Genomic DNA, 26262 nt, shown 5'->3' with positions numbered 1-26262 from the left:
AATGTGTTGAAAAAATCTTGTCTCCGTTAAATAGAAATTAGGGAAAAAAATAAACGGGTGGGAGGTCTAATAATTTGGGGGGGCTAATAATTCTGACTTCAACGGTATATATGGTGGAATAATATTACAATTTAAAAGAGCTGTTTTCTCCTTAAATATGCTTTTATTAATGTCATTTATTTCTGTGTTGCAGAGATGAATCTTCAGCATCATTACTCATCATGATACTTAAAAAATCAGGAAAATATCAGAAATAAATCATTTATTATTATAAATGCAGATTATTTAGGGGGACTGTTAAACACTGCTATTGTACACTGTAAAACCCAAAAAGTTAAGGTAACTCATACCGTTTGAGGAAACCAATTGCGACAAACTATTAAAGTTCATAAACTAATCATAATGAGCACTGTGAACTTAATTCATTTGAGTAAACGAAGCAATTTGAGCACAGTAAAAGCCAATAAATGAAGAGAACTCAAACCAACTGAGTACTGTAAAACCTAATAAGTTAAGGCAACTCAAACCGTTTGAGGAAACCAATTGCAACAAACCATTTGAGTTAAACTGAACTATGTGAGTACTGTGAGCTTACTCTATTTAAGTTGAGGTAATGAGGTATTTAATTAATTCATTACCTTCAATACAGAGTTCAAATCTCTTTTTGAAATTAGTAAAATTAACTTTCAGTAAATTTTGAGTTAACTACACATTTCATTTTGATAAAGTTGACTGTTGGGTTTTACAGTGTACTAATGTTTAGGGTTAGTAAGATGATAAAACAAAATGTCTTATCTATTGAAAAAATTAGGAGACCATTTGAAAATGGATTTATGATGTTTGAATAAAACCTTAAAAATATATATATTTTTTTTACATTTTTATTTTATTCTGTAAACTAATGGTGTCATTTTCATATATCATTTCATATCATTAGAGATTTTTTTTGCATAAAATATCCAAATATGTGCCATCTTTATATTCATTTTCAGACAACACAAGACCACTTTTAACCTGAATCAGTATTTTTAATCACAGCGAATGAAATGTCCCTACCTGACAAAAGTCTTGTTGCCTATCCAAGTTTTAGGAACAGCAAATAATAACTTAACGTCTAGTTGATCATTTGTTATCAGAAGTGGTTTATATGAAAGGCAAAGGCCTCTAGATTACGCTTATTTTACCAAAATAAAATATAATCATGCCTTGCTTTATAATTATTTAATTAGGACAGTAAGGTCTGACTGTGCTTAGACTAAAGTCTTGCCATTTAACAGAAATAATGTCCAGTATAGAATATGTCGTCATGCTGCAGTGGAAACAGAATGAATATTGTCTATGACTCCATCATGAGCTTGGAGGACTGCATCCATACATCTCTGCAATGACTCAAATCACTTATTATTAAAGTCATCTGGAATGGCTAAGAAAGCCTTCTTGCAGAACTCCTCAGTTCATCAGGACTGGGATTGATCTTCAATGCCTTCTCCATCTTCCCCCAGACATGCTCAATAATGTTCATGTCTGGTGACTGGGCTGGGCAATTCTGGAGCACCTTGACCTTCTCTGCTTTCAGGAACTTTGATGTGGAGGCTGAAGTATGAGAAGGAGCGCTATCCTGCTGGAGAATTTGCCCTCTCCTGTGGTTTGTAATGTAATGGGCAGCACAAATGTCTTGATAGCTCAGGCTGTTGATGTTGCCATCCACTCTGCAGATCTCTCACACGCCCCCATACTGAATGTAACCCCAAACCATGATTTTTCCTTCACCGAACTTGACTGATTTCTGTGTGAATCTTGGGTCCATGCGGGTTCCAGTAGGTCTTCTGCAGTATTTGTGATCATTGGGATGCAGATCAACAGATGATTCATCTGAAAACTCGACCTTCTGCCACTTTTCCAAACGATCAGCTAGAAGTCAAGTTATTATTTGTTGCTCTAACTGGGATTGACAACAAGACTTTTGTCAGGTAGTGCTTATATGCACTATTTTCACTGTATTAAAAAGCTGTAAGGCCTGTTATGAACATAATAATTCTGCCTATTCCAAACCTTTGAATGATAATGTACATTTAAAATATTTTAAAAGCTGTTTAAATTGTATGTAAATTGTCACATAGATTTATTTTATGATTTAATTTGTCTTTTTGCAGATTTGCATCTCTACTTTAAAAAAAAAAAATTCCACTTCCTGTGAAAGAACAGCATGAGGGTTAAAAACAACAACAACAGACGTTTCATTCTGTGGATGAATGACTTCAGATTTTTTGGGATGCTTTGGGAAGTTCTTGTAGTCACTTGCAGCTCTTTGTTTGGCTGGGAATGTATGGGAAATGGGTCTGTGTGCTTTTATCAGAAACGGTCTGCGTGCTGCAGCTACGAAGGGCTCTTTTCTGCAAGTCCGGGCTGGAGTGTTTTTTACGGTCGCATCTGGGCGTCAGAAACCTCGGCGGAGAAGCTGTAAACACCGAATCAGTGGAAGACAGCCTTGAAGAGCTCCTTCCCCCTCTGCCTTCATCATAATCATCATCGTCGCAGCACAGCGCGTGATATAGAGTCTTGTCATAGTAATGCAGGCGTCCTCCAGATCCGAAGAGCCAGGTGGCTTTAGGGCTGTTTGGGGCCTTCAGGGGTCCGTTGAGGGCAGGTAGATCTCCACAGCTTCTGCGGTACAGCTCTAACTCTTGTTTCTTGGATTTGTTTGGGTAGCGGAGTGTATCTAAGAGAGGATTGTGCAGTAAATGGTTGTCGGATGAAGTCTTGGTTTGCAGGAGGTCACTGTGGTCCTCGCTGCAGCACACTAGTGTCAGGTCGTCATCTGAGTCCAGGTCGATGTCAGATGTTAACTTGTCAATTTGAGCCACAACCTGAATGGAGACAAAGAAAATTGGAGTAAACGTCTGGATCAGGGGTGTGCAAACTACAGTCCGCGGGCCATCTGCGGCCCGCAATCTGTTATAAATATCAATAGAATCTGGCCCGCTATACAAAAAGGAACGTAATTAAATAAATAACCACCGGGTGTCGCTATCACATACCTTCAATTAGGCAGCAGTTCTTGTTATGACATAAAAACGAACGAACAAACTGATGGAAACATAATTGATAATCACGTTTTGGGGAGCCATGGCGCAACCAAGAAAAAGGAAAATCAACAGTGAGTGCAGGAAATTTCAGTCACGTTGGGGCAAAGAATATTTCTTCACAGAGGTCAGCGGGATATGTGTCTGTTTAATTTGCCAGGAATCAGTTGCAGTAATGAAGGAATATAATATTAAAAGGCATTATGAAACAAAACATCAGACCTTCAGCAAAAAGTAAAACAATTAGCAGCTGCGCTATCAGCTCAACAACAGCAGTTTTTTCGTGCTAATAAAGTGCAAGAAAATTCTACGCTGGCTAGTTATGAGGTAGCTCAGCTAATCGCACAACACAGGAAACCCTTCACTGAAGGAGAATTTATAAAGGAGTATCTGATGAGTGTTGCAACTGTAATTTGCCCAGAGAAGATTCAAGATTTTAAAAACGGAAGTCTTTGTAGAAACACAGTTGAACGACGAAAAAAAAAAAAATTCCATAATAGTACACACACTTATTATAATTCCATAATAATACACACATAATACACATATATATATATATATATATATATATATATATATATATATATATATATATATATATATATATATATATATATATATATATATATATATATATATATATATATATATGTGTGTGTGTCTGTGTGATGTATGTAAAATCTGGCCCGGAACAATGTTTTTTTTTTGGATCTGGCCCTTGGCCCAAAAAGTTTGGATAACCCTGGTCTGGATGAACCACTTGTAACTTGTACAGTTGCGATTCTGGAAACTCTCTAGATTAGTGGATCTCACGTTGGCTTCCTGCAAGTTATTCACACTATAAAGTAATCTCATATTTGGCAAATTACATATAAATTCATCTGTGGATGTCATATATTTCAAAATATTACACATATACAGTATATTACAAATATTATTCTTACAATACCAGAGAAAACTCTTGTTTTAGGAACAACAAATAATAGCTTGAATTGATCATTTGGTATCAGAAGTGACTTATATGAAAAGCAAAGGCCTCTAGATTATGCTTATTTTACCTACAGTAAGGTCTGTTGCAGTGGAAAAATAATGAATATTGTGTCTGACTCCATCATGAGCTTGGAGGACTGCATCCAGACATCTCTGCAATGACTCAAATCACATATTAATAAAGTCATCTGGAATGGCAAAGAAAGTGTTCTTGCAGAACTCCCAGAGCCCATCCAGATTCTTTGGATTCATCTTCAATGCCTCCTTCATCTTACCCAAGACATGCTCAATAGTTTTCATGTCTTGTGACTGGGCTGGCCAATCCTGGAGCCTCTTACCCTTCATGAGAAGGAGCGCTATCCTGCTGAAGAATTTGCCCTCTCCTGTGGTTTGTAATGTAATGAGCAGCACTAATGTCTTGATACCTCAGGCTGTTGATGTTGCCCTCCACTCTGCAGATCTCTTGCACGCGCCAATACTGAATGTAACCCCAAACCATTTTTCCTTCACCAAACTTGACTGATTTCTGTGTGAATCTTGGGTCCGTGCAGGTTCCAGTAGGTCTTCCGCAGTATTTGTGATGATTATGATGCAGTTCAACAGATGATTCATGGGAAAAATCTACCTTCTGCCACTTTTCAAATAATCAACTAGAAGTCAAGTTATTATTTGTTGCTCTTACAACTGGAATCGATGACAAGTGTCAGGTAGTGTATATTATTTTTCAACCATTAAAATTACAAATATGTTCAAATAGTATAGATTATGCTTATAGACTGTATAGGACTGTATAGGACAAATGTTTCTTCTACAAAACAGAGTTTCTAGTTAAACGATTTGTCAATAAATGCTAACCCTCAAGTTGCTCCAAACCCATGAGACCTTTGTTCATCTTTTCAACAATATTAAGATATTTTAGATAAAATCTGAGAGCTCCCTCATCCTCAATATACAGAAATGGTCGTCCAAAGTCCAGAAAAAGGAACCAAAAACATTGTCAAAACATTCCATGTGACTACAGTTCACATTTACTATGGGCAACACAAGGCATTGCCATTGAGATTAGACCATGCACCCTAATCCGGCATGGAAGACATATGCAAAAAAAGTCAATTTTACACTTTCTTTGGCACAAAAAGGTATTCTTGGAGTTTCGTGTGATTACAGTTGAACCACTGACATCTGATGGAAAGTTTTGACAATATTTGTCGGCCCTTTTCTGAACTTTGAATATCTGGGTACCGTTGCTGTCTATGGAGGACGAAGAAACTCTCAGATTTCATCTAAAATATCCTAATTTGTTTTCTGAATATGAACAAAGGTCTCAGCAGATTGGAATGACATGAGGCTGAGTAATGAATAACAGAATTTTCTTTTCTTTTTTTAGTTGAACTAACCCTATAATGGAAATTCAGTGAAGTGGCACATCTTGTTACATCTTGTTCATGTGCTCATATTTCCAATCATCTGTCAGTCACGACCTTGAAAAATTTCAATCAGTGTATGACTAAATTACTTTTACAGATGTTGCTCAGATGTCTTTTATAATAGTTTTACATCCACAGTATTCTCTAGTGAGATTACAGCAATGATCTTTGTCCCTTGTTTTTAGGTTTATATAATCTTAGGGTCCTTTCACACCTGTGGATCGATTCTCTTGTTCCGAAACAGGGATTAAAATTGTTACAATGTAGAACTAGGTTCTTGATGCGGTTTGCTTTCACACAGCAAAGTTTCTAAATAGACCAAAATAGATAAAACAAATCACATGCGAGTAAACTTTCCTCACATTGGTCAGTTTCACGGTTTGTTTTGCAGAGTCCCACTCAGCTGTCATGAGTCCTTATTTCATTTATGACGATGAGAAATAAGACATTATTATAAAGCTGCGCTTTAATTTTGAATGGTGACACCAACAGACATTGTCACCAGATATAAATCAGAGGTAAGACTTTCTCATACCCAGCTGTTGGTTAGAATTATGCATTATAGGCTTTACATTATAGAGAGAAATAATAGATAAACCAAGACGTCTGTTCGGTCAATTTTCTTAGAGGATAACCAGCTCTCGTTAATAGTTATCATTCTTTCACTTTCGTATTTGACATGAAACACACATTTACTGGTAGGAATGACACCTCGCCTTGCTGGTAATTCTCTCTTCATAAAACCGTATATATGCCTATTACATATCCATAATACACTGTGATATAGCCTGGTTCAGATCGTATTGCTTTCTCACTACAATCGATCCGCTCCAGAGTTAGTTTTAATCAAGCTGAGACCACCTCATTTAGGCGATCTTGGAATGATTGATTTTGCGCAGATCCAAACTCGATTGCGGGATTCAAATATACCAAACAAACCGCACTAACTGAGCAAACGAGACAGGTTCCGAAACAAATGTCTAGGTGTGAAAGCACCCCAAGACTGTATTTGCACGCAATTGACAAACAGTCGCAGCCAAATAAACTTTAATGACTGGTCCGATTGGGCCAGTAACGATCCTGTCTACTGTCCCGAGCATCTTGCACACTGGCCCCGGGCCATCGAGCAGTTCTTAATGTCGAGCCCTGAAGTGTTTATTGCCCATTTATGCATCGTGTCATATCACTCAGCTCTTTCTTTGATTTCTCTAGAGTGAAAGGATGCCAATATACATAAAACCCATTTGTTTATGTATATATATATATATATATATATATTTAAACCCAATGTATTTTTAAGTAATAATTTAATAGTCATAGTCATTTGAGTTCTGAATGAGCCAAATAGGCTAAACAAACCTGCTTACTGTAGTAAAAATTACATGTTAATGTAAAATTTTTGTTTCCATGTATTTAATAAATAAAATTGCCACTTTTCTAATTAAATGGCATATATATATATATATTTAATCTACAGGCTAGTTCACATATTTCATGAACTGAATCATAATAATAAAATAGGAAATATTTTTAATACAAGACAACACATGATGTTTCTATCTCTGTCAGTGACTCAGACAGTTAAAATGAGTACATTAAGTGGTTCTGTCACTGTGTTTGATACTTTCTGTGCATGACGCCACTGGCCTGCATGGTTTGGGATCTATAGAGCTGCGCATCGTTGGATTTGCCCTTCAATATTTGGACTCTCAGTAGTGATTATTAAACCACACTGAACTGAGCTAAACTGAACTGAACTTAAACACTACAAACTGAACTACACTGTTCCTATTTACTATGACCTTTTATGTGAAGCTGCTTTGACACAATCTTCATTGTATAAGCGCTATACAAATAAAGGTGAATTGAATTGACTGTGGTATAGATAATGCCACATGCACTGTAATGTGTTTAATAATGGTTGTTCATTTTGAAATAAAAATAGGAAAATGTCCGTTAAGAGTGAACAGCTGTGATTATGAGGTGAGCACTGAGGAAACAGTAGATTGTAAACCCGATTGCTCCTATCTGACATTGGGGTATAAGTGATACAAGTGTATCCATAGCAAAGAACTGTAAATAGGCATAACAATTTATCGATAAACACACACCTTGTTCTCTCGCTCTGCACAGCTGTGGTTTGCTGATCAAATAAAAAACGAACGTCGGGGAGGAGCCGAATTCTGCCGCCGTCTTCATATCAAATTTCAAGGGGACAGAAATGATAATTTGGTCTTTCATTTGGAAGTTTTGGGGGGGCTGAGTAGAAATAGAGGCCCCAGCCCCCCTAAAATAGGCCTAGCGACACCCATGTTCCTGCTTGTGTTGTCATTTAAGTTAAAGCTTCAAAATCCATCTCTAAATTCATCTCTGTCATCCCCTTTTTAATTTAGCGTATTGTTTCATCCACAACACAACTCAAGAGAAAAATAGATTACTCTGATAGCTTACAGATATAAAATAAACCTCTCTACCACTTCAGTTGACAAGACTTAACAAGCCATCTAGTTAATTAGTTAAAATAGTTGATTATTTTGCATGTTTTATTGATAGTACACCACGCTGAGAGCGAGCAAGCACTGATGAGCATCAGAGCAGTGCTCATTAATATTTACGACCATTCCAAATATGGTCAAAGCTGAGCTTCTATTTCTGGGGGTAATTCCTCTGGAGTTTCTAGAGATGTTTTTGCACTTACTTAAGCTATCAGAAATAGATATCACTATTTAAAAACAATTTAACTTATTTAATCGATGCACTCTATGTCGCCTTTAGGAATCTAGTCTCTTAAAATCTTGCAATCCTGCTCTGATTGGTCGGATAGGTCTTAGTCTCTTGTGATTAGTCTTTTCAGAAACTAAATGTTCATTTAATATTTGAATTTAGCTCTTCACTTGGTGGCATCTCCATTCCTCAATTCAGTTCTAGCATAAACCTTCATACTTGGCAAGTGTAAATTTGCTTTCACGGCATCTTTGCAACATGCTGACAACATAAAGCAAACTCTTTTAGTCCGCTACGATGATGTTCGAGAGTCAAAGTAGACTTTGTTCAGGCAGTTCAAAACCACTTTCTCCTTTTAGAAGACAATAACTCAATTTATCTGCACTTTTGATCTTTGAAACTTTGCAGACCTTTTATATTTGCACTTTGAAACAGCAAGGTAATGAAGGTATTGCCTGAAAAACATAATGGGGCAATATTACGCAACAAAAACATTCCTGAAATATCCGCCTTTTTGTTCCTCAGGAAAAGTAATACAGATCTGGGACAGCTCGAGGGTGAGTAAATAATGACAGAAACTGCAACTGAGTAAACTAAGAGATGTTGAAGTTTACATCTAGCAGCAGCTTTCAGATCACATCCAGCATAAATATTATTATAGTACAGCACACCAAAACGCTTTTGAAAAATAGTCATATAAATGGTACTAAATAATACAGTTGTAGCATTATACATGATATGACTTGGGCAGAAGTGCGAGGAAAAAGTAGATCACTACACTGACATTTGAACAATAATTGCTCATTAAGTAAAGCAATATTAAATACAGGATTTATGCAGCAGTCCTCAAGCTAAGCACACTCTCCAGTAAAATGCAAACCCCCCAATTTACCAATATAAAAACTCTTCTCAATCCCATTATAATTGAGGATTAAATATTTACAAGTTTCTCTCTGGCTCAAAAACATGTGTATTTTAAACCAATATTTACAATCCCCTTCCAGTCGCACACAGTATAAAGCATGCTGAGAACGATACGTAGAAATGCTTTGCTCAGCTTTAGTTTAGATCATTAAGAAACTATTTATGTAACTACACAAACAGGTCTTCTGTTGAACTGAATGTAAAAAAAATATGTTAGTCAAACATTTTAAAAAGCTTGCTGTTACTTTTTAAAGGGTCATGAAACACCAAAACACATTTTTTGAGATGTTGACAGTCATATATGTGTCCCACGTTGCTAAAAACACTATTAGGACAGATATATTTCAGTAAATAAGTGAAAATCGGTTGTTTTTGGTGTTTTTGGTTGTTTTTTAAAAAATTTGTATCATTTATTTATTTGTTCATTGTTTGACTATTGTTATACACTGAAAAAAATAGAATTCATTGGATTTACCAAATTGTTTTGGGGTAAATGGTTGCAAGAAATTTATATTGGCTGAATTTAAGCAAATGAATTAAATTTAGTAATGTTCAAATTAATTTGTATGTTTAAATTCAGCCCATATAAATAGCTTGTAACCGCTTACCTTCACGAAACACCAAAACACATTTTTTGAGATGTTGACAGTCATATATGTGTCCCACGCTGCTGAAAACACTATTAGGACACATATATTTCACAAAAAAAGTGACAATTGGTTGTTCTTACATTATTTAGAGCAAATTCGTTCTTCTGGTTTGACAATAAATTTTGAAGCTGCGTCACGCTCATGAGATCCTTGTGTAAATTCCAGTGTGGAGACTGGATGTCTGTACCGGCCGATTCAAAGTGACGTCTTTGAGTATTCAGGATTAATTCATGAGAGATACTAGGTTCGAACCAATCAGCGTTCTATTGTGAATGAGGTGTAACTTCATCAATATGCATGATAGCTTCAAAGACTCTTTTACCTGTTACAGTGTTCAGAGAGACGCCACGTTGTGTTGCCAACCGTAATTCAAACAAGTAGAAAAAGAAGAATTGTTCGGAGACATGGATCGTCAGTGTTGTGTTTATAAATGTGCTGCAACAAAGGTTTTGTTAGCATTTTTGTTAGCATTTTCCCACAATGAGTAGACTCAAGCAGTTGGATTACAGTGGTCTGCTAACATGCGACAAAAAATATGTTTGTAGGGAACTTTTTTATCTGAGAGCTTTTCTTATCTGGAAATGGTGAAGTCCTGATTCGCCACTCGTCTCCTTTTTTAAAAAGACGCGGTTCCAGTTGGTGTTGATTGACCTGTCTCTACAGATTTGGTAAGAGTGTGATCAATGTTCTTTGTTTATGTTTATTCAGATGGCAAATTTAGTGTCATCAGCAGTACTCTTTCAGTTTTTAAAGACATACCTTTAAAATCAAAATGACTTAGTTAGGTTTACAGTACGTTAATATCACTACAATATTATGGACTGAAAGATCCGCTGTATATGCTGCTCTCCGAATGTAAACATGCAAACACCTTAATCAAACTATTACCGTCGTGTAGGATTTTCGCCGCATATGACTTTCGCCGCATTTTGTGACAGGATAGTTTATACACACACGGCTGTTTGATGCTAATCTCTGCACCTACCGAGAAATGCGGAGGTTTTTTTTTTCTCCCATTCGGCGTGCGGTATCAAAAATTCCACTAAAACAACACTCTTCCAGCAGTTCCTCGCATCCAATATATCTTTGGTCACGGGGGGCATGCATGAATTGTTCCTGAATGAAAGTGAAAATGCCAAACTGCAGGTAAAGTCCACAAATTAAGAATGAAACACCCGATATTACATGATGAAATGTGGATAGCGCAGTGACACAATGATGTTAATCGAACTATGTGCTATAACATGTAAAATGGGGTCATGAAAGGAACATTCAAAAAGCAACTATGTAAACACCTTAATCGTATTATTGTCTTTGTCATGATTACCAGCGATCTCTAACCACCAGAGGTCGCTGGTAAGCACTCACCTTTACAATAACCTATGGACTACAAATCCGCCATTCATGGACTACATTTTCATACATGCACTCCGTTGACAAACACACATGCTTCCTCATTTTGACTGATTACACTTGCACCAGCTGAGGATTGTCAGAGACTGATTACACACACTATTTAAACAGCACACACACTCCCTTCTTTTGCCGAGTCTTGTTATCTGTAAAGTGACATTACAACGCATTTCCCTTAGTCTTGTTCCTCCGTGTTTTTTGATCTTTGCCTGGTTTCCCTTTCTCCTTGTCTGCCGCCTGTCTACCGACCTCTCACCTGTGTTTGACTACGATTCTGGACTGCCTTTATACATCTGTATGCACCTGTGTTGACCATTGCCTCCCTGACTGTGAATAAACCTGCACGTGGATCCTAAACTTGAGTTGTCTCTGTCACTCCCCGTGTTACAGTCTTATTCAGATTAAGGTAAATAATTTCCATGTAAACGTGGTGTTTGTCTATCTCCCCTGCGTCTGTGTTTGTGTTGCTGCTGTAAAAATCAGCGCGTGCACATACTGAAACTCCCCTTTTCATGCAAACCCTTCTGTCTTTTGCCACTTGACACTCGCACCTAAACAAAGCTGGACTCACACACTTTTCTGAATTTTAAGACGTGTGTGTGTGTGTGGGGGGGGGGGGGTGCTGGGGGGGTATGGCCCTTTAAAGATATTAGACTTGCAATTTACCTTGTAGATGATAAAAATCCAGCCCAATCTCATGAGACAAACTAATTTTGAAGGGTGTACAAGATTTTATAAAATAAAAATAATTGTAGAGAATACAATTCCTACAACATGACTTTTATGAAAACTTAAAATGTATTACACAGACAGAAAATACACAAATAAATCAGCCTCCAATTCACCAAAACTTATAAAGTTAGTAACTGCTGTAAAACTCTGAAAAATAAACAAGTGTGCCATATTTGAAGGAGAAAGTTATGCAATATAAATGGAGCTGAATATTAGAGAGATTTTGTGTTGCGCTAGTAAACAACCTTCCAGCAACTTCCCAGAACACCCTGGCAACCACTTAAAAAAAATCTGTCAGAATGGCTTAGCAACAGCCTGCAATTCCAATCATAAACTTTAAATGTGTAGTTTCTCAGAGTATTGCTGAGAAGATTTAACAAAATATTCCATATTATTTTCTCCAAACTGACTATAGTATCAGGATGTGTAGCTGAGCTAGGTCATGAATAATATTAGGTGTACAACTGTACACATACAGTAGTTGTACCAAAAATTGGGATTTTCAGGTCAGTATTCATCTGTACTGAACAAACACATGTTTTTTTACCACTGCATGGGCAGAACTCACATAACTTTATTTTAATAAACAGATATAGCAATATTCTTATGTATTTCACATAACATGGTTCTACCAAACACACACTTGCATGGACAAATGTACGATACAGATTTGTCAATTTGCTGTGATCCAGATCTTTATAATCCATATGACTAGATGCAGAATAAAATGAGGCTCATTATACTGTATATTCAAAAATGCTGATGCTTCAGTTTTGCGAATGTGTATGACAGATTTAAAGCTTTGTATTGGGTGATTTGTGTTTGAATGAAAAATGTTTACTTTTACGCTTCATATTTTCAGTGATCAACGTTAAATTCCTTAAACAAAACTACTGCATTCCCATATAGGATGGCAATTACTACACATTGTAATTTGGACTCATTTTGGTACGTCTTTAACCATTTTTGCTTACTAAGAACTGCAATATCTTATTGTGATTGAACTTGTCTGATTATGAGAAATGGTTGTTGGGTTTAGATGTTTGTTATGCTATACTGTTACTCACTGTAAAGTGCTGACCAGTTCAACTTGGATTTATTTGCTCTTCCAGTATTGTATTTATTGTTGTCTGTACAGCTGTGAATGTTATGTATAGATACCTGCTTTAAAACAGTGAGACCAGAGGCCTGTACCATGGAGTTGGATTAGCTGGTTAGCCAGATAAATTTCAGTTTAGTTTGCACCAATCTTGGGTTTTAGGTAACATGAAGGCAGCTTGAATCACTTTTTTTGCATTGGTATTATGAAGCAGTTGACCTACTTTTATGGCATCTAAAACCTAGAATTGGTGTAAACTAAAATGAAACCTAACTGGCTAGCCAGCTAATCTGGCTTCATGGGACAGGCCCCAGCCTGGATATCGTTTCTTAAACCCCAAGAATTGCCTTTAGGCTATGCTGTTTCACTTGAAACTATGTAAATAAAATTCAATTAAATTAGTAAATTAAACCTCAAACAATAAGAGGAAATCAAAACAATAAATTTTTTTTCAGTTTATTAATAACAATATGCATTTGTATAATGTTATGTTTGGATATAATGTGTGTTTGGATATAACTGTTTTTTTGACCACACTTCGTTATTATTCTACATTTATTAGTTTGCTGGAAATTAGAACTGAATTTAGAAATAGTTTTAAAACAAATCTTTGCGCTTAACAAATGAAATAAAAAATGTAGGCTTATGGATGTCTTCAGTGGAGTGTACAACACCAGTTCCTTATCCACAAAAGTAAAGGAGTAAAGTAAAGAGTTAAGGTAAAGAGGCCAAATGGAGGAGGCTTGCTCTTTATCCTCACACTGCAGATGGTCTGTTTAACTGTTTTCTCGCTAGTGAAGCGTTCCGTTTTTTCCACTTACAAAGTCGCCATGTAAATAGCAAATGCGCCATGGCGCGATACAACTGACTCCTAAAGAGAATGGGAGAGGAGATTCTGATTGGTTTAATGCACGTTATGCTCAAAACACACCCATAACTCATTAAGAGAATAAGCACAACCCTGTTAGACCATGTACCTGTGAAATAACTCAAATCATTTAGCCTGGAACAATAAGCTGTGCGTATATCTGAAAATAATAACACACCTTGGCTTTGAATGCTCATCAGCCAATCATAATCAAGCATTTACTAGCCCGGTAGTCTATAATACTAGTTAGAACCTCAGTCTATTGCTCAATCACTGTTTCAGCTGTGGAAAGATGTAGTCGGTAAAACAGCATGTAAACAATGTCACATTGCATTACAATCACCTCAGGCAAGTCATTCAGTGTCCACAGCTTAACAGTAAAGGAAAATGAACACAAACTAAATACCAGCACTATACCGTAAATATTCATTACGTAATTTGTGTATTGTCACACCCCTAACGTATACACATTTATGTGTCTGTACATCTATCCTTCCCTCCATCTAACCCCATTTCACCCACCGGCAGTGGAATATTTAATATCTGTTTGTGCTGAAGGGAATTTGTCCTCCTGCTGCGCTAGTAACTGCATCTTACATAAGAACTCAACCATACGCTTATCAATATTCCTTCTCTTGCTTTACCCAGCTCCGTTTCAGAGTTTGGTCGGTCTCAAGGCTGACACATACAATTCCGACACAAAACAAAGCACAGGAGGGGAGCTCTCGCACATGAAAGCCTCAGTTAGGTTATGATCAGTGCAACATGCGTATATGAAGCTGTAATGCAATCACATGGCGCCACTTACAATTCAGTACGTGCCTTTTGTCAATATTAAGCAGCTTAGGATGCATTTGATTCCTCTGTATTTTGATGACAAAGCACTGCGTCAGTTTTTTATTATCATTTCTTCTTCGCAGCTTCTGATTTCAGTGCTTCTGCCAGGCTCGCTCATCGCAGGATGTGGCAGTGCTGAGTGTTTATGATATAGCAGATTCAAACGGCGGACCACAGGCTGCTGGGATTCAGTAATGAGCAGTCAAACGTAAACAGGAAGAAAAAACCAAATGACAGGCATTCAACAGCCTCGATTTCCATTCACAACGCACCTGCTGCTCCAAAGAGCACAATACACAAACAATGGCAAGCTTTTCTCAGACTGTACAACACAACGTACTTTATTTGCGAATATATCACTAAGCGGAGTGTGGTTATCAGAGAGAGATGTTTTGGGACTGTCTGGCAGAGGTATTAGATCATCTCTCGTGGGGTTGTGCCCTGTGCGCTGCTGTCAGACGCTTCATGTTTAATGCATCGCTGCCAACTGTACACTAACTGATTGGAGATCAGAGTGCTGCTCGACAGGGAGATCAGCTGAGAAAACTGTTGTGGAGGGTGTTATGACATGACAGGAGCCGTGCACACTTTGCAAAGCAGAAATGCTGACCTATAGAAATTCACAAGTGTCATGGTCATTGTAGGAGGCACTGCTCAACTAATGGCTGGAAGTCATGCAGATGAACACAGGTTCTGTAGCCCAGTGACAGCCATGAAAGCAAAGTCTGTAGGTTGGAGTCTATGGAAGGGTGGAAGCAATTAGACCTGTGAGTTTTGAATATTAGTTATAAAATGTTAGTTTTAATAGATTTAAAGAAGGCATTTGATACAATTAATCATAATATATTGGTTAATAAATCAGAAAGGTATGGTATTAGAGGAGTAGCCTTGGATTGGATAAGCAGTTATTAAAAAAATAGGCAACAGTTCGTGGAAATTGGCAACCATAAATCTTCATATCTAAATGTAAATTGCGGCATACCACAAGGATCAGTTTTAGGTCCAATATTGTGTATAATTTACATTAATGATATGTGTTCGATATCAGAGTTTTTTATTTTATTTGCAGGTGATACAAGTATCTTTTGTTCTGAGGATAATTTACCAAAACGTATGTAGTTGATTAAAACTGAAATGATAATTTGAAATTGTGGTTTGACGTAAATAAATTGTCATCAACTCGAAGTAAAACAAAGGTTATGCTATTTGGGAAATTAAAAAGTAGTCATAATTTATATATAAATATTGATTGTGAAGTTATAGAAAGAGTACATGCAATTAAGTTTCTTGGTGTTGTATTGGGTCATAAAATTAGTTGGAAACCGCAAATAAATAATGTGATATCAAAATTAGTTAAAACTGTAGAAAAAGGAATGGAAAGGAAACTGAAGCTAGATTTATCCTGGACAATAAATCAATGTATGTATATAACACACTTATATTGCCATATATGAGCTATTGTGTTGAAATTTAGGGGAATACATATAAATCTAACCTACGATCCTTATGTACAATGCAGAAAAAGGAATTGACTGATAGAAAATGTGGAGTATTTGGAGCATACAAATCCTTTATTTTTTAAATTGAAGATACTTAAGTTCAATGATTTGGTCAAATTTAAAACAGCACAGTTTATGTTTAAAGCTAGGAACAAATTACTTCCGAAAGGCATACAAACATTTTAGGAGGTTGAAAACAAGGACAACTTTAAAAAGTTTGTGTATGTCTGTATGTGGTGTGAAGTTATGGAACAGTCTAGGGTCAAATATGTCTCATGCAAAGCTCATATGTCCCATGTAAAAAAAAGACGAAATGCATTCAAGTAATAGACAAATGATGTGTGTGGTAATGGGGTGGGAAAATAATAAGCTTGTGCTTCATCCCACTCCATTTTCGACCATGTTGAAATGTATTTTTGTTAAAGAATTTTTATTTATGATATTTCTGTTCGAAAATAAATAAATCAAATCAAAAATAACTACAGTCTTTTTCTTGCAAATCGGATTTTTTTCAAGAAACAAATTCTTATAAGTTCTTACTTTTTATTTTAATAATTTTTTTAAGTGAAAAAAAAAATTCTGGGAAAAAAATTCAGGTCAAAATTTTTATGGACAGAATTTCTATGCGCAGCCTTGGGCCGGAGTGGGTCCAGTTCGGGGACCACAGGATGTCATCTCTGTTATTCCCAGATGATGTTGTTCTTTTGGCTTCATCAAACATGGACATTCAGCATGCACTGGAGCGGTTTGTTGCCGAGTGTGACGCAGCTGGCATGAGAATCATCTCCTCCAAGTCCGAGGCCATGGTGCTCCCCCTGGAAAAAGGTGGTTTGCCATCTCCAGGTTGGAGGAAAGTCCTTACCCCAGATGGAGTAGTTCAAGTATCTTGGGGTTTTGTTCACGAGTGAGGGAAGGATGGAACGTGAGTTTGACAGGCGGATTGGTGCAGTGGCAGCAGTAATGCGGTAGATGTATCGGTCCGTTGTGGTAAAGAAGGAGCTGAGCCGAAAGGCAAAGCTCTCAATTTACTGGTCAATCTACGTTCCTACTCTCTATGGTAATGAGCTTTGGGTCATGACTGAAAGGACAAGATCTCGGATACAAGCGGCCGAAATGAGTTTCCTTCACAGGGTGGCAGGGCACACCCTTATATATAAGGTGAGGAGCTTTGTCACCCGGGAGGAGTTCGGAGTAGAGCCGTTGCTCCTCCACATCGAGAGAAGTCAGCTGAGGTGGCTCGGGCACCTGTTTCGGATCCCTCCTGGATGCCTACATTATAAGGTGTTCCAGGCATGTCCCACCTGGAGGAGGCCTCGAGGAGGACTCAGGGCATGCTGAAAGCACTGTCTCTCGGCTGGCCAGGGAAAGCCTCGGGACCCCGCATGGGTCCAAATGAACACGTCTAGGCTAGAGAGAAAACCTGGACATTACTCAGACAGGAACATGAAAACAACACTGGACTGATAACCAGCAGTGAAACACAGACTGTTATATAGCTGCAAAACAGGCATCAGCTGGAATTCTCTGATTAGGTCAGCTGATCAGAACACACGCTACCATGAAAAGGTAAACAGACACACCCACCCACGCACACCACATCACATACGTCATAACACATAACTTACAGGAAGAAAACCGTGACAGTTTATAGTGTTTCACAACCTATAATAAATGACCATTAAAGCAAAATAGACAAAAAGTCAGTTTAGAGCTTTACCCCAATCCCCAGTCTAAATCTAATTAAGTAGCTGGTGCAACAAATCCCTTGTGATTCTAAAAGCTACAATCCATGTGTGTGTTTTTTTTTTTATCCGTTTTGTCTCTCAGTCATCTTACCTGCAGAACCCCAGGTCTTAGAGTCAGATAATTGCCAAACGTTCCCTGAAGGCTTTTAAACAGAGTGCTTGGAACAGAGTGTGAGTCAGAACAATTTGGCCAATTTAAACTTTTTTGCGAGAGGAATCCTGAATCCAAAGCAGTGAGAAACAAACCCTTTACCACCAATGGCCTTCTTTTCCACGTATTTTTATCTGGAGTTTAGCTAGAGGCTCCAACACATCTGATAGATCTAACCTCATACATTTTTCATCATACATTGCTGACTATTTGCTTTGAAAATAATCCCCATATACATTTTTAAATCCATCTACATATACATTTATGCATTTTTATGCAAAGTGACCTGCATTGCATTTAAGGTTTGGCTTGTTAAATATGGGAGAAAATTGCTTTATTCCATATTGATTGCTGTATTCTGACAAAATAAATAATTATAATCGAGTTCTACTCAGTATGTTCTTTGGTGACTTTTGTCATAATGCTTTAGCCACATTTATTCTTTAATATACAAACTGGGGCGGCATGGTGGCTCGGTGGTTAGCACTGTCCCCTCACAGCAAGAAGATGGCTAGTTCGATTCCTAACTGGGCCAGTTGGCATTTCCGTGTAGAGTTTGCATGTTCTCCCCATGTTGGCGTGCGTTTCCTCCTGGTGCTCCGGTTTCCCCCACAGTCCAAACACAAGTGCTATTAAATTAGCCATAGTGTATGTGTTTGAATATGTGTGTATAGGTGTTTCCCAGTACTGGGTTGCAGCTGTAAGGGCATCTGCTGTGTAAAACATGCTGGATAAGCAGCCGGTTCATTCGCTGTGGCGACCCCTAATGAATTGAGCAGATTTAAATGGATGTAATAAGCTTCGGATTGATCGCTCAAAGTAACCCTGAACTATAAAGCAGGAAATTGACAAATTTGTCAAAATGTGGACTGGAGGTCATAGTGATTCAAGTATTTGTCAAGGACTCAAGTACACTTAAAGACTAAACAGTTATTATGCTTGTAAATAACGCCACAATTTCACAAATATGCATTCAGGGCCGATGGAGAGAATTTAGATAGCTCAGGTGAGATCTGTGTGTTCTTGGTCTTTGGTGGGAAATCATTGGAATTCAATGCAATGAACGTAAACCTTTAAGATGGAGCTGAAAGTAAAACACATTTATAGCTAGATGAAGGCATGATCAAAAAGACCTGCATATATTAAGCGAGGCCTATAAGTGAGCAGTGCACTCGTTATTTGTCAGGGAAGAATTCCGAATCACGACAAATGTTTGACTGTTATCCGTGGAATAAGAGACAGCTGAAAGACAGATGAGCGTATGGCAAAACTAATAACCATAACAAGATGTCAGTAGTAACAATAAGGCTCCGCTGCAAGGTGTGAATGACAGATGGAGGTGTTAACTCAGGCAACAGCGGCAGAGCTACCGGTGATGCCTGAACTTGGCCAAGGAGACAAATGAGACAAATCCAGAGGAGCTGTGACTGAGATGATGAGACAAATGCCAGTCTGGGACACTCATAGACTCGGTGACAGTAATGAGGCAGATAGATATCCACCCGAGGAAAGAGATTAATTAAGGAGATGTCCTCTCACATCATGCTGAAAGCAGTCGGCCAGCACAAAGAGAGATAACTGCAAAGGAGACGAGACACTGACAGGTGAGAAGATGAGGAAATCGGATGCGCTCTCGCCAATGTCGGCCTATTGTCTGATCCGCCGGGTGATAATTAGGCATCACAGATGACATCTTGCTCGTATGGGGTGTCATTCTGCAAGTCTTTCTCCTTGTTAATCTATCTGTTGGTTGCTGTTTGGGTGACAAGCTGTCCAGTCAACAGCCCTAGGTGGACGTATCGCAAGGGCATGGATGTGTTTTTGACCTTGTGCGTGTGTGTGTATATGAAATATCCTCACTGTATTTGTTCCAAGTGATCATTTTATGTGCACTTTACTAAAATAGTCTACAATTAACATAAAATACTTGTCAGTTCATTGCAAGATTGTAGTCCTGCCATTCCTTTGATACTGGGGGAATAACAAACTCCAGTACACAAGGGGGCAATAGAGTTTCTCTGCAATAGAGTTTTTCTAGAGTTCTTCACTGCTCCACTTGAAACCAAAAAGGCAGAACTGTGTGGGTTTGGCTTTAAACAAAGACTATAGATACACAAAGACAGTTTACTCGCATAATTACATTAATTTGAATGAGATGTTAATGGTCAATATGGCTGCCACATGGAAGGAAGTCCCATCTCTGGTCAAAATAGGCAATAGTCTTTATAGCATGGGTCTCAAACTCGATTCCTAGAGTGCCACAGCTCTGCACAGTTTAGGTCCAACCCTAATCAAACAGAGCTTATCCAACTAATCACGGTGTTCAAGACTACTAGAGACTATTAATCAGGTGGGAGTTGAAGGTGGTTGGAGCTAAAATCTACAGAGTTGTGGACCTCCAAAAATTGAGTTTGAGACCACTGCTTTATAGTCATATAGTTCTTTGGGGAAGGGATCCGCTTGTTCATTATGGCAACCTCTGTAGTTTGGCAACTACTATGTACATCACAGCACATCCCATCACATACTGTGTCCTTGCAGTGTCATCTTGCGGTCTTTGCTGCACGTTCTGTTCCTGTTCTTCCAGTATTTGTAACTGCATCCTCCCGTTATCATTGATACTGCCATAAAGAAGATAAATGGTGTTGTGCCAATCTTTGCATATGTGCCGGTAGCTGGAGCAAACTGTAAATAACATGTTTAAATGTAACTATGCCTTACCCAACAATAATAATGAAACAGGTCACTTCAAATCTTGTTGCTGATTTAAAATTTGTAATTGGTCCAATCACAATTCTAACCCCTTAGCCCTTCCCCTTACGCCACTTCTCTTTAGCTTGAAGGCATAGGGCTAAGGGGAAGGGCTGGAGAGCCCTTGAAATGAAGATTTTTCAGGACCATACTCGAAACCAAGGGGTACAAAGAATTTCCCAAAATACAGCATCTACAACGTAGTAAGGAGCTGCACAAATAAGTATATTTTTTGTCATTATTATGAATTTTTACAACAAACAAGCACATGTATCTATGATCCATAATAATAACTCCTGTATACCAGTCCCACAACATACTTTCACATCTGACACTCGATGACACTTGAATACATTGTCAGAAAAGTCTAGTGAATGAGAATGAGCTTTTCACGGTGTCTGCTATAATGTTAATGTTGTTTTTGTGTGTTTACATAGATGAATATGGCCAGTGCGTAAAATACACAGTACAGTTTGGAGCCTATTGTCACATTATATCGTTATGATACCATGATATTGTTGCCTTCAGTGATTTCCTGAAGATGAATACCCAAAAATAATGCAAATGGAATAACTACAGCAGTCGCGATCGTCGATCTCATATGAAGTAAGAGATCGTGATGACATATTGGCCCAATCCCAATACTATTTTTGTATCCCTACCCTTTCCCCTTCCCCTTGGCCCTTGAAACAGAGTGTGAAGGGGAAAGGCTTCGAAATTTACCCCTAAGAAATGGGACAGCAGTACAGCACCTGCACACGTCATCATATGTCAGCGCGATCTCATGCTTCATATGAGATCAGACGATGGCGACTGCTGTGGTTTTCCAGTTGTGTTATTTTTTTAGTATTTATCTTCAGTAAACCGCTGAAGGCATATATTATGTTATCATAACCATCTAATGTGGCAATAAGATCGTAACTATACTGTGTATTTACACAGTGGCCATATTCATCAATGTTAACACAAGAAAACAACATAAACATTATAGCAGACACTGTAAAAAGCTCATTCCCAGCCACGACTTTTCTGACAGGTTATTCGAGTGTCATCGAGTGTCAGCATGTTGTGGAACTGCTATACAGGAGTTAAGATTATGGATTATAGATAGCAAAATTTAGCTGTTTTTATATTAGCAGGTTTTTTTTTAAAGCATAACAGTAAAACACGAACGCGGTTATGAATATATTAAAACACGTGCTTGTTTGTTGTAAAAATTCATAATAATGACAAAAAAATACAAATTTGTGGATCTCCTTTCTTCCTGGTGCAGCTATACTGCCGTTGTGGCTGGTGTATTCTGGGAAATTTTCTTTCCCCTTGGTTTCGAGTGTGGTCCTGAAAAATCTCTGTTCCAAGGGTTATTTAGCCCTTCCCCTTGGCCCTACGCCTTCAAGCTGAAAAGGATTAGAGGAAGGGCTAAGGGGTAGAATTGGGATTGGGCCATGATGATGTGTGCAGGTGTTGTAGTGGTGTCCTATTTCTTAGGGGTAAATTTTGAAGCCTTTCCCCTTCACACTCTGTTTCAAGGGCCAAGGAGAAGGGGTAGGGGTACAAAAACAGAGTTGGGATTGGGTCTTAATTGCAAGTTTATCAAGCAGTATTTGAGATTTTAGGAATACCCCATTTATTTAGATTATACTTTAATATGGATGAACTGTCCGGATGTGTTGCAAATATGTGTGTAAAGTGATCCTTGTCAAATAAGGTTTTGCCCATACTCAAAATTTGTCCTCTGCTTTTAAGCAGTCCAAGTGCACACACATATATTAAGTAGTGAGAGCACACACACACATAAACACACACTGTGAGCATACACCCGGAGCAGTGAGCACCTCAGCTGGCTATCAAAGATGGAGAGAGTGTGAGTCGAGGCCGGAAATCAAACCAGCAACCTTTTTCCTTACAAGCCAAACTCGCTATCCATTAGGCTACAACTGCCCCTAGAGTATATGGCCGGTTTAAAACTGTGATGTGCCTCAAACGTGGACCAGGTTCTGCATTGGTGGCCTTGGGTCTCAAGTAATTTCAAATAAATGTGAATTTTACCAATGCACCTGATAAGACCCAAAAAGTTATAGGATACAGTGATCTCAAGTGACTGACATTTCAACACTTCAGAGCATCCATTCATTTTGAGTACACTTTTTTTCTTAAAGCAGATAGAAAGAGATCACGTTTATAACCTTGCACAGACATCCATCTTATAGAAATGAGATCCATCAGAAAAGCACTCACTTCATTACACTGCGTGTTCAACCAGAGCATTTATTTTTTGTGTGCAGAAGCCCTTCACCAAAGATGAGGTAAAATCCAACTGATTTATTAGGCTACTCATTTCATTTTAATCAGGCTATCACAGTTGTTTTTCCAAACCACTGCTCACAATTGAACGCTGAACCCAGAAATAACTTATAGATAGATAGATTGTATCAGACAGACAACAATAAGAGGTAATAATAAAGAATTAAATGAATACATTAATGTAACTGTAGGTTATGCTCACATTAATGCTGTTTATGTTTAGGTTCAGCTGGGTTTGAAAGTAAAGACTGTAGTGTAAGTTTGGATTGGGTGAATAAAAAAGAAAAAAGAGGCATTTGTGCATGTCAGGTTCTGGTAAGCAATGCTTGTGTCAATTTGGATCAGGGGCAGATTTTAGGACACAGGAAACTCTAGTTCAGTCCCTAAACATTTTCAAGCAATCCTGAAGAATTATGTTCAATTTTCAGGTGTGTTTGTTTGAGGATCATGCTCCAGAACCAAAGGTCATTCTTGTTGTAGGTTGCTATTGTTCAACACAGTTGTTTAAGGCCCAACTCCAATTCTACCCCTTAGCCCTTCGCCTTACCCAATTCTCTTTAGCTTGAAGGCGTAGGGTTAAGGGGAAGAGGCAGATAGCCCTTCGAACGAAGATTTTTCACACTCGAAACCAAGGGGTAAGAAAATTTTTTCCCAGAATACACCCACCACAACGGCAGGATAGCTGCACCCGGAAGTGAGTAGACCCACTATTTTTGTGTGTTTACATAGATGAATATGGCCACTGTGTAAATACACAGTATCTTATTGCCACATTAGATAGTTATGATAACATAATATATGCCTTCAGTGATTTCCTGAAGATAAATACCAAAAAATAACACAACTGGAATAACTACAGCAGTCACCATCGTCTGATCTCATATCTCATCATCGCGATTACATATGATGGCGTGTGTAGGTGCTGTAGTGCTGTCTCAATTCTTAGGAGTACATTTTGAAGCCCTTCCCCTTCACACTCGGTTTTAAGGGCCAAGGGAAAGAGGTAGGGGTACAAAAATAGAATTGGGATTGGGTCTAAGTAGCTACTTATGTCAATTGCCTTTGGAATCTTAGGGTGCTTTCACACCTGTAGATTGATTGTTTTGTTCCGAAACAGGAATTAGAATTGTTACAATGTTGCACTTTGCTCTTAGTGTGGTTCACTCTCACATGGCAAAAGTTTCTAAACGGACCACAATAGTTAAAACAAGTCACGTGTGAGTAACGTGCGAGTAAACCAAGACTGCAGTTCGGTCATTTTGGTCAACGGATAAATAGCTCTTGTTAAAAGTTCAGCATGCTTTCACTTTCATATTTGACATGAAATGCACATTTACTGGTAGGAATGATGACATCCTGCCCTACTCATCATTCTCTCTTCATATAGTCCTATATGCCTATTACATATCTATAATACTCTGTGATATAGCCTGGATCGTTAATTTGTTGGATTGTATTGCTTTCTCACTACAATCGATCTGTTTCAGAATTTGTTTCAATCGAGCTGAGACCTCATTCAGCCGATCTCGGACCGATTGTTTTAGCGTGGATCCGAGCGTGATTGCAGGATTCACATATGCCAAACGAACCACGCTAACTGGGGAAACACTCCACGTTCTGAAACAAAAGTATAGGTGTGAAAGCACCCTTACTGTTATACTGCTGTAAGACAGTTTGCAAAATCAGTAATGCACAGCTACTTGAGTATTTTAATTGTACAGTATGTCATGTCTCACTGGGTATAATGTAGGGATCATGCCAGGACCAAAGACACACTAAAGGTAGCTTGCAAAGCAGAAGTGCCCAATTCTGTTCCTGGAAGACCATTATGCTACAATTTTTTTCTAATCGAACACACTTGAGCCAGCTAAACAAGTCTACAAACATTAAGTCTAAATCAGTTGTTGCAAGTTGAAGTTAAACTCAACAGAACACTGAAACTCCAGGATTAGTATCGGACACCCGCTCGTTTAAATCCTTCAAAATAGGCCTAGAATTAGTTTTTTTTACCTCCCGGAGCTCTTTCGCCACATCCTTGAGTTCAACGAGAACTTCCTCCAGCTGTTCCATGACCATCTTAATGTGCCTGCGGATCTCCGCTCTCCGGTCAGGGCTTCTGCTTGCTTCAGTCGGTCCTAGTGCTGTGCCGTGAAACATCCTTCACACGGGGAGGACAGCGGCAGCCAGGAGGGGACAGGACACTGGGCTTCATGTCTGAAGCCCACCACAGTGTTGTTTGACCCTATCTGAATGAAAGAACCATTCTCAGGTCTGAGCATCTTAGCATAGCTATTTGAGGAAACGCTGATGTTAGAAAACTTTTCATTCAGTTCAGGAACGTCCAGTATCTCTCAATAAGTTCAGAAAGGAAGAGAGCATCAAGAAAAAGTGCTAAAGTTCTAGCACTAAAACAAACTGCTCTCAGCAAAGCTTTGATCAATTCTGTATGATGTTAAAATTAAATCAAACAGTAGCATTTTCAGTATGAAAGAGTCTTTGTTCTTGAGACAGCCAGAAAATAAATAAGTAAAACTCCCTTTTGAGCTTCTATTTCGAGAGGTTCTTGACATGCCGAGCATCAGTCTACTACCTTAAGTGGGACATCTTTAAGTCTTTTCAGTGATTCTCCACATCTAGATATGCATCCTCATCCCGGAGAAGAGCCTTCAGTGCAGAAGCCATCAGTACTTGATGTGAAGAATACATGTCTGCAAAAAAGTGCACTGAGAATAGCAAGAACAAGTCACACTGCCAATCGAGCAAGAAAAAGAACGCATCCAACGTGACACCTGGGAGGAAGAGCCAGAAATTGCTTCACTCAGAAGTGATCCTGACAGATCCTGCAATGAAGTACCATCAATTGAAGACGAAGAGAGCTCCGGACATCCAATTCAAGACAAATCAGGCAGAATATATCAGAAGTTCTCTTGGCTTGTGCGGCTTTGGGTCCGGAAATGATGCCGTTTGGACTTATTGCTGCTCCATATGTCTATAAAAAGCTTGTGCAGAGTTGCCAGGCTTTTCCCACTGTGCCCCCGTAGCGTGCAGCATATCTTCTACCCCAT

General features: G+C 38.4%; 1 protein-coding gene across 1 annotated transcript; it reads right to left on the bottom strand.

Moving 5' to 3' along the window:
• Positions 1 to 1560: 1560 nt before the first annotated feature.
• LOC130219662 (inhibitory synaptic factor 1) lies at positions 1561 to 26262 on the bottom strand. Its single transcript, XM_056452115.1, has 2 exons — positions 25208 to 26262; positions 1561 to 2867 (listed from the first exon to the last, which is right to left on the bottom strand). Exons 1-2 carry the CDS (start codon positions 25352 to 25354, stop codon positions 2295 to 2297), a joined length of 720 nt encoding a protein of 239 aa, XP_056308090.1. The 5' UTR covers positions 25355 to 26262; the 3' UTR covers positions 1561 to 2294.

This window comes from Danio aesculapii, chromosome 25 (genome assembly GCF_903798145.1).
Source record: "Danio aesculapii chromosome 25, fDanAes4.1, whole genome shotgun sequence".
Lineage (NCBI taxonomy): Eukaryota > Metazoa > Chordata > Actinopteri > Cypriniformes > Danionidae > Danio > Danio aesculapii.
Note: the sequence above shows the minus strand (reverse complement) of the source record. Positions and strands in the feature narration are given on the sequence as shown.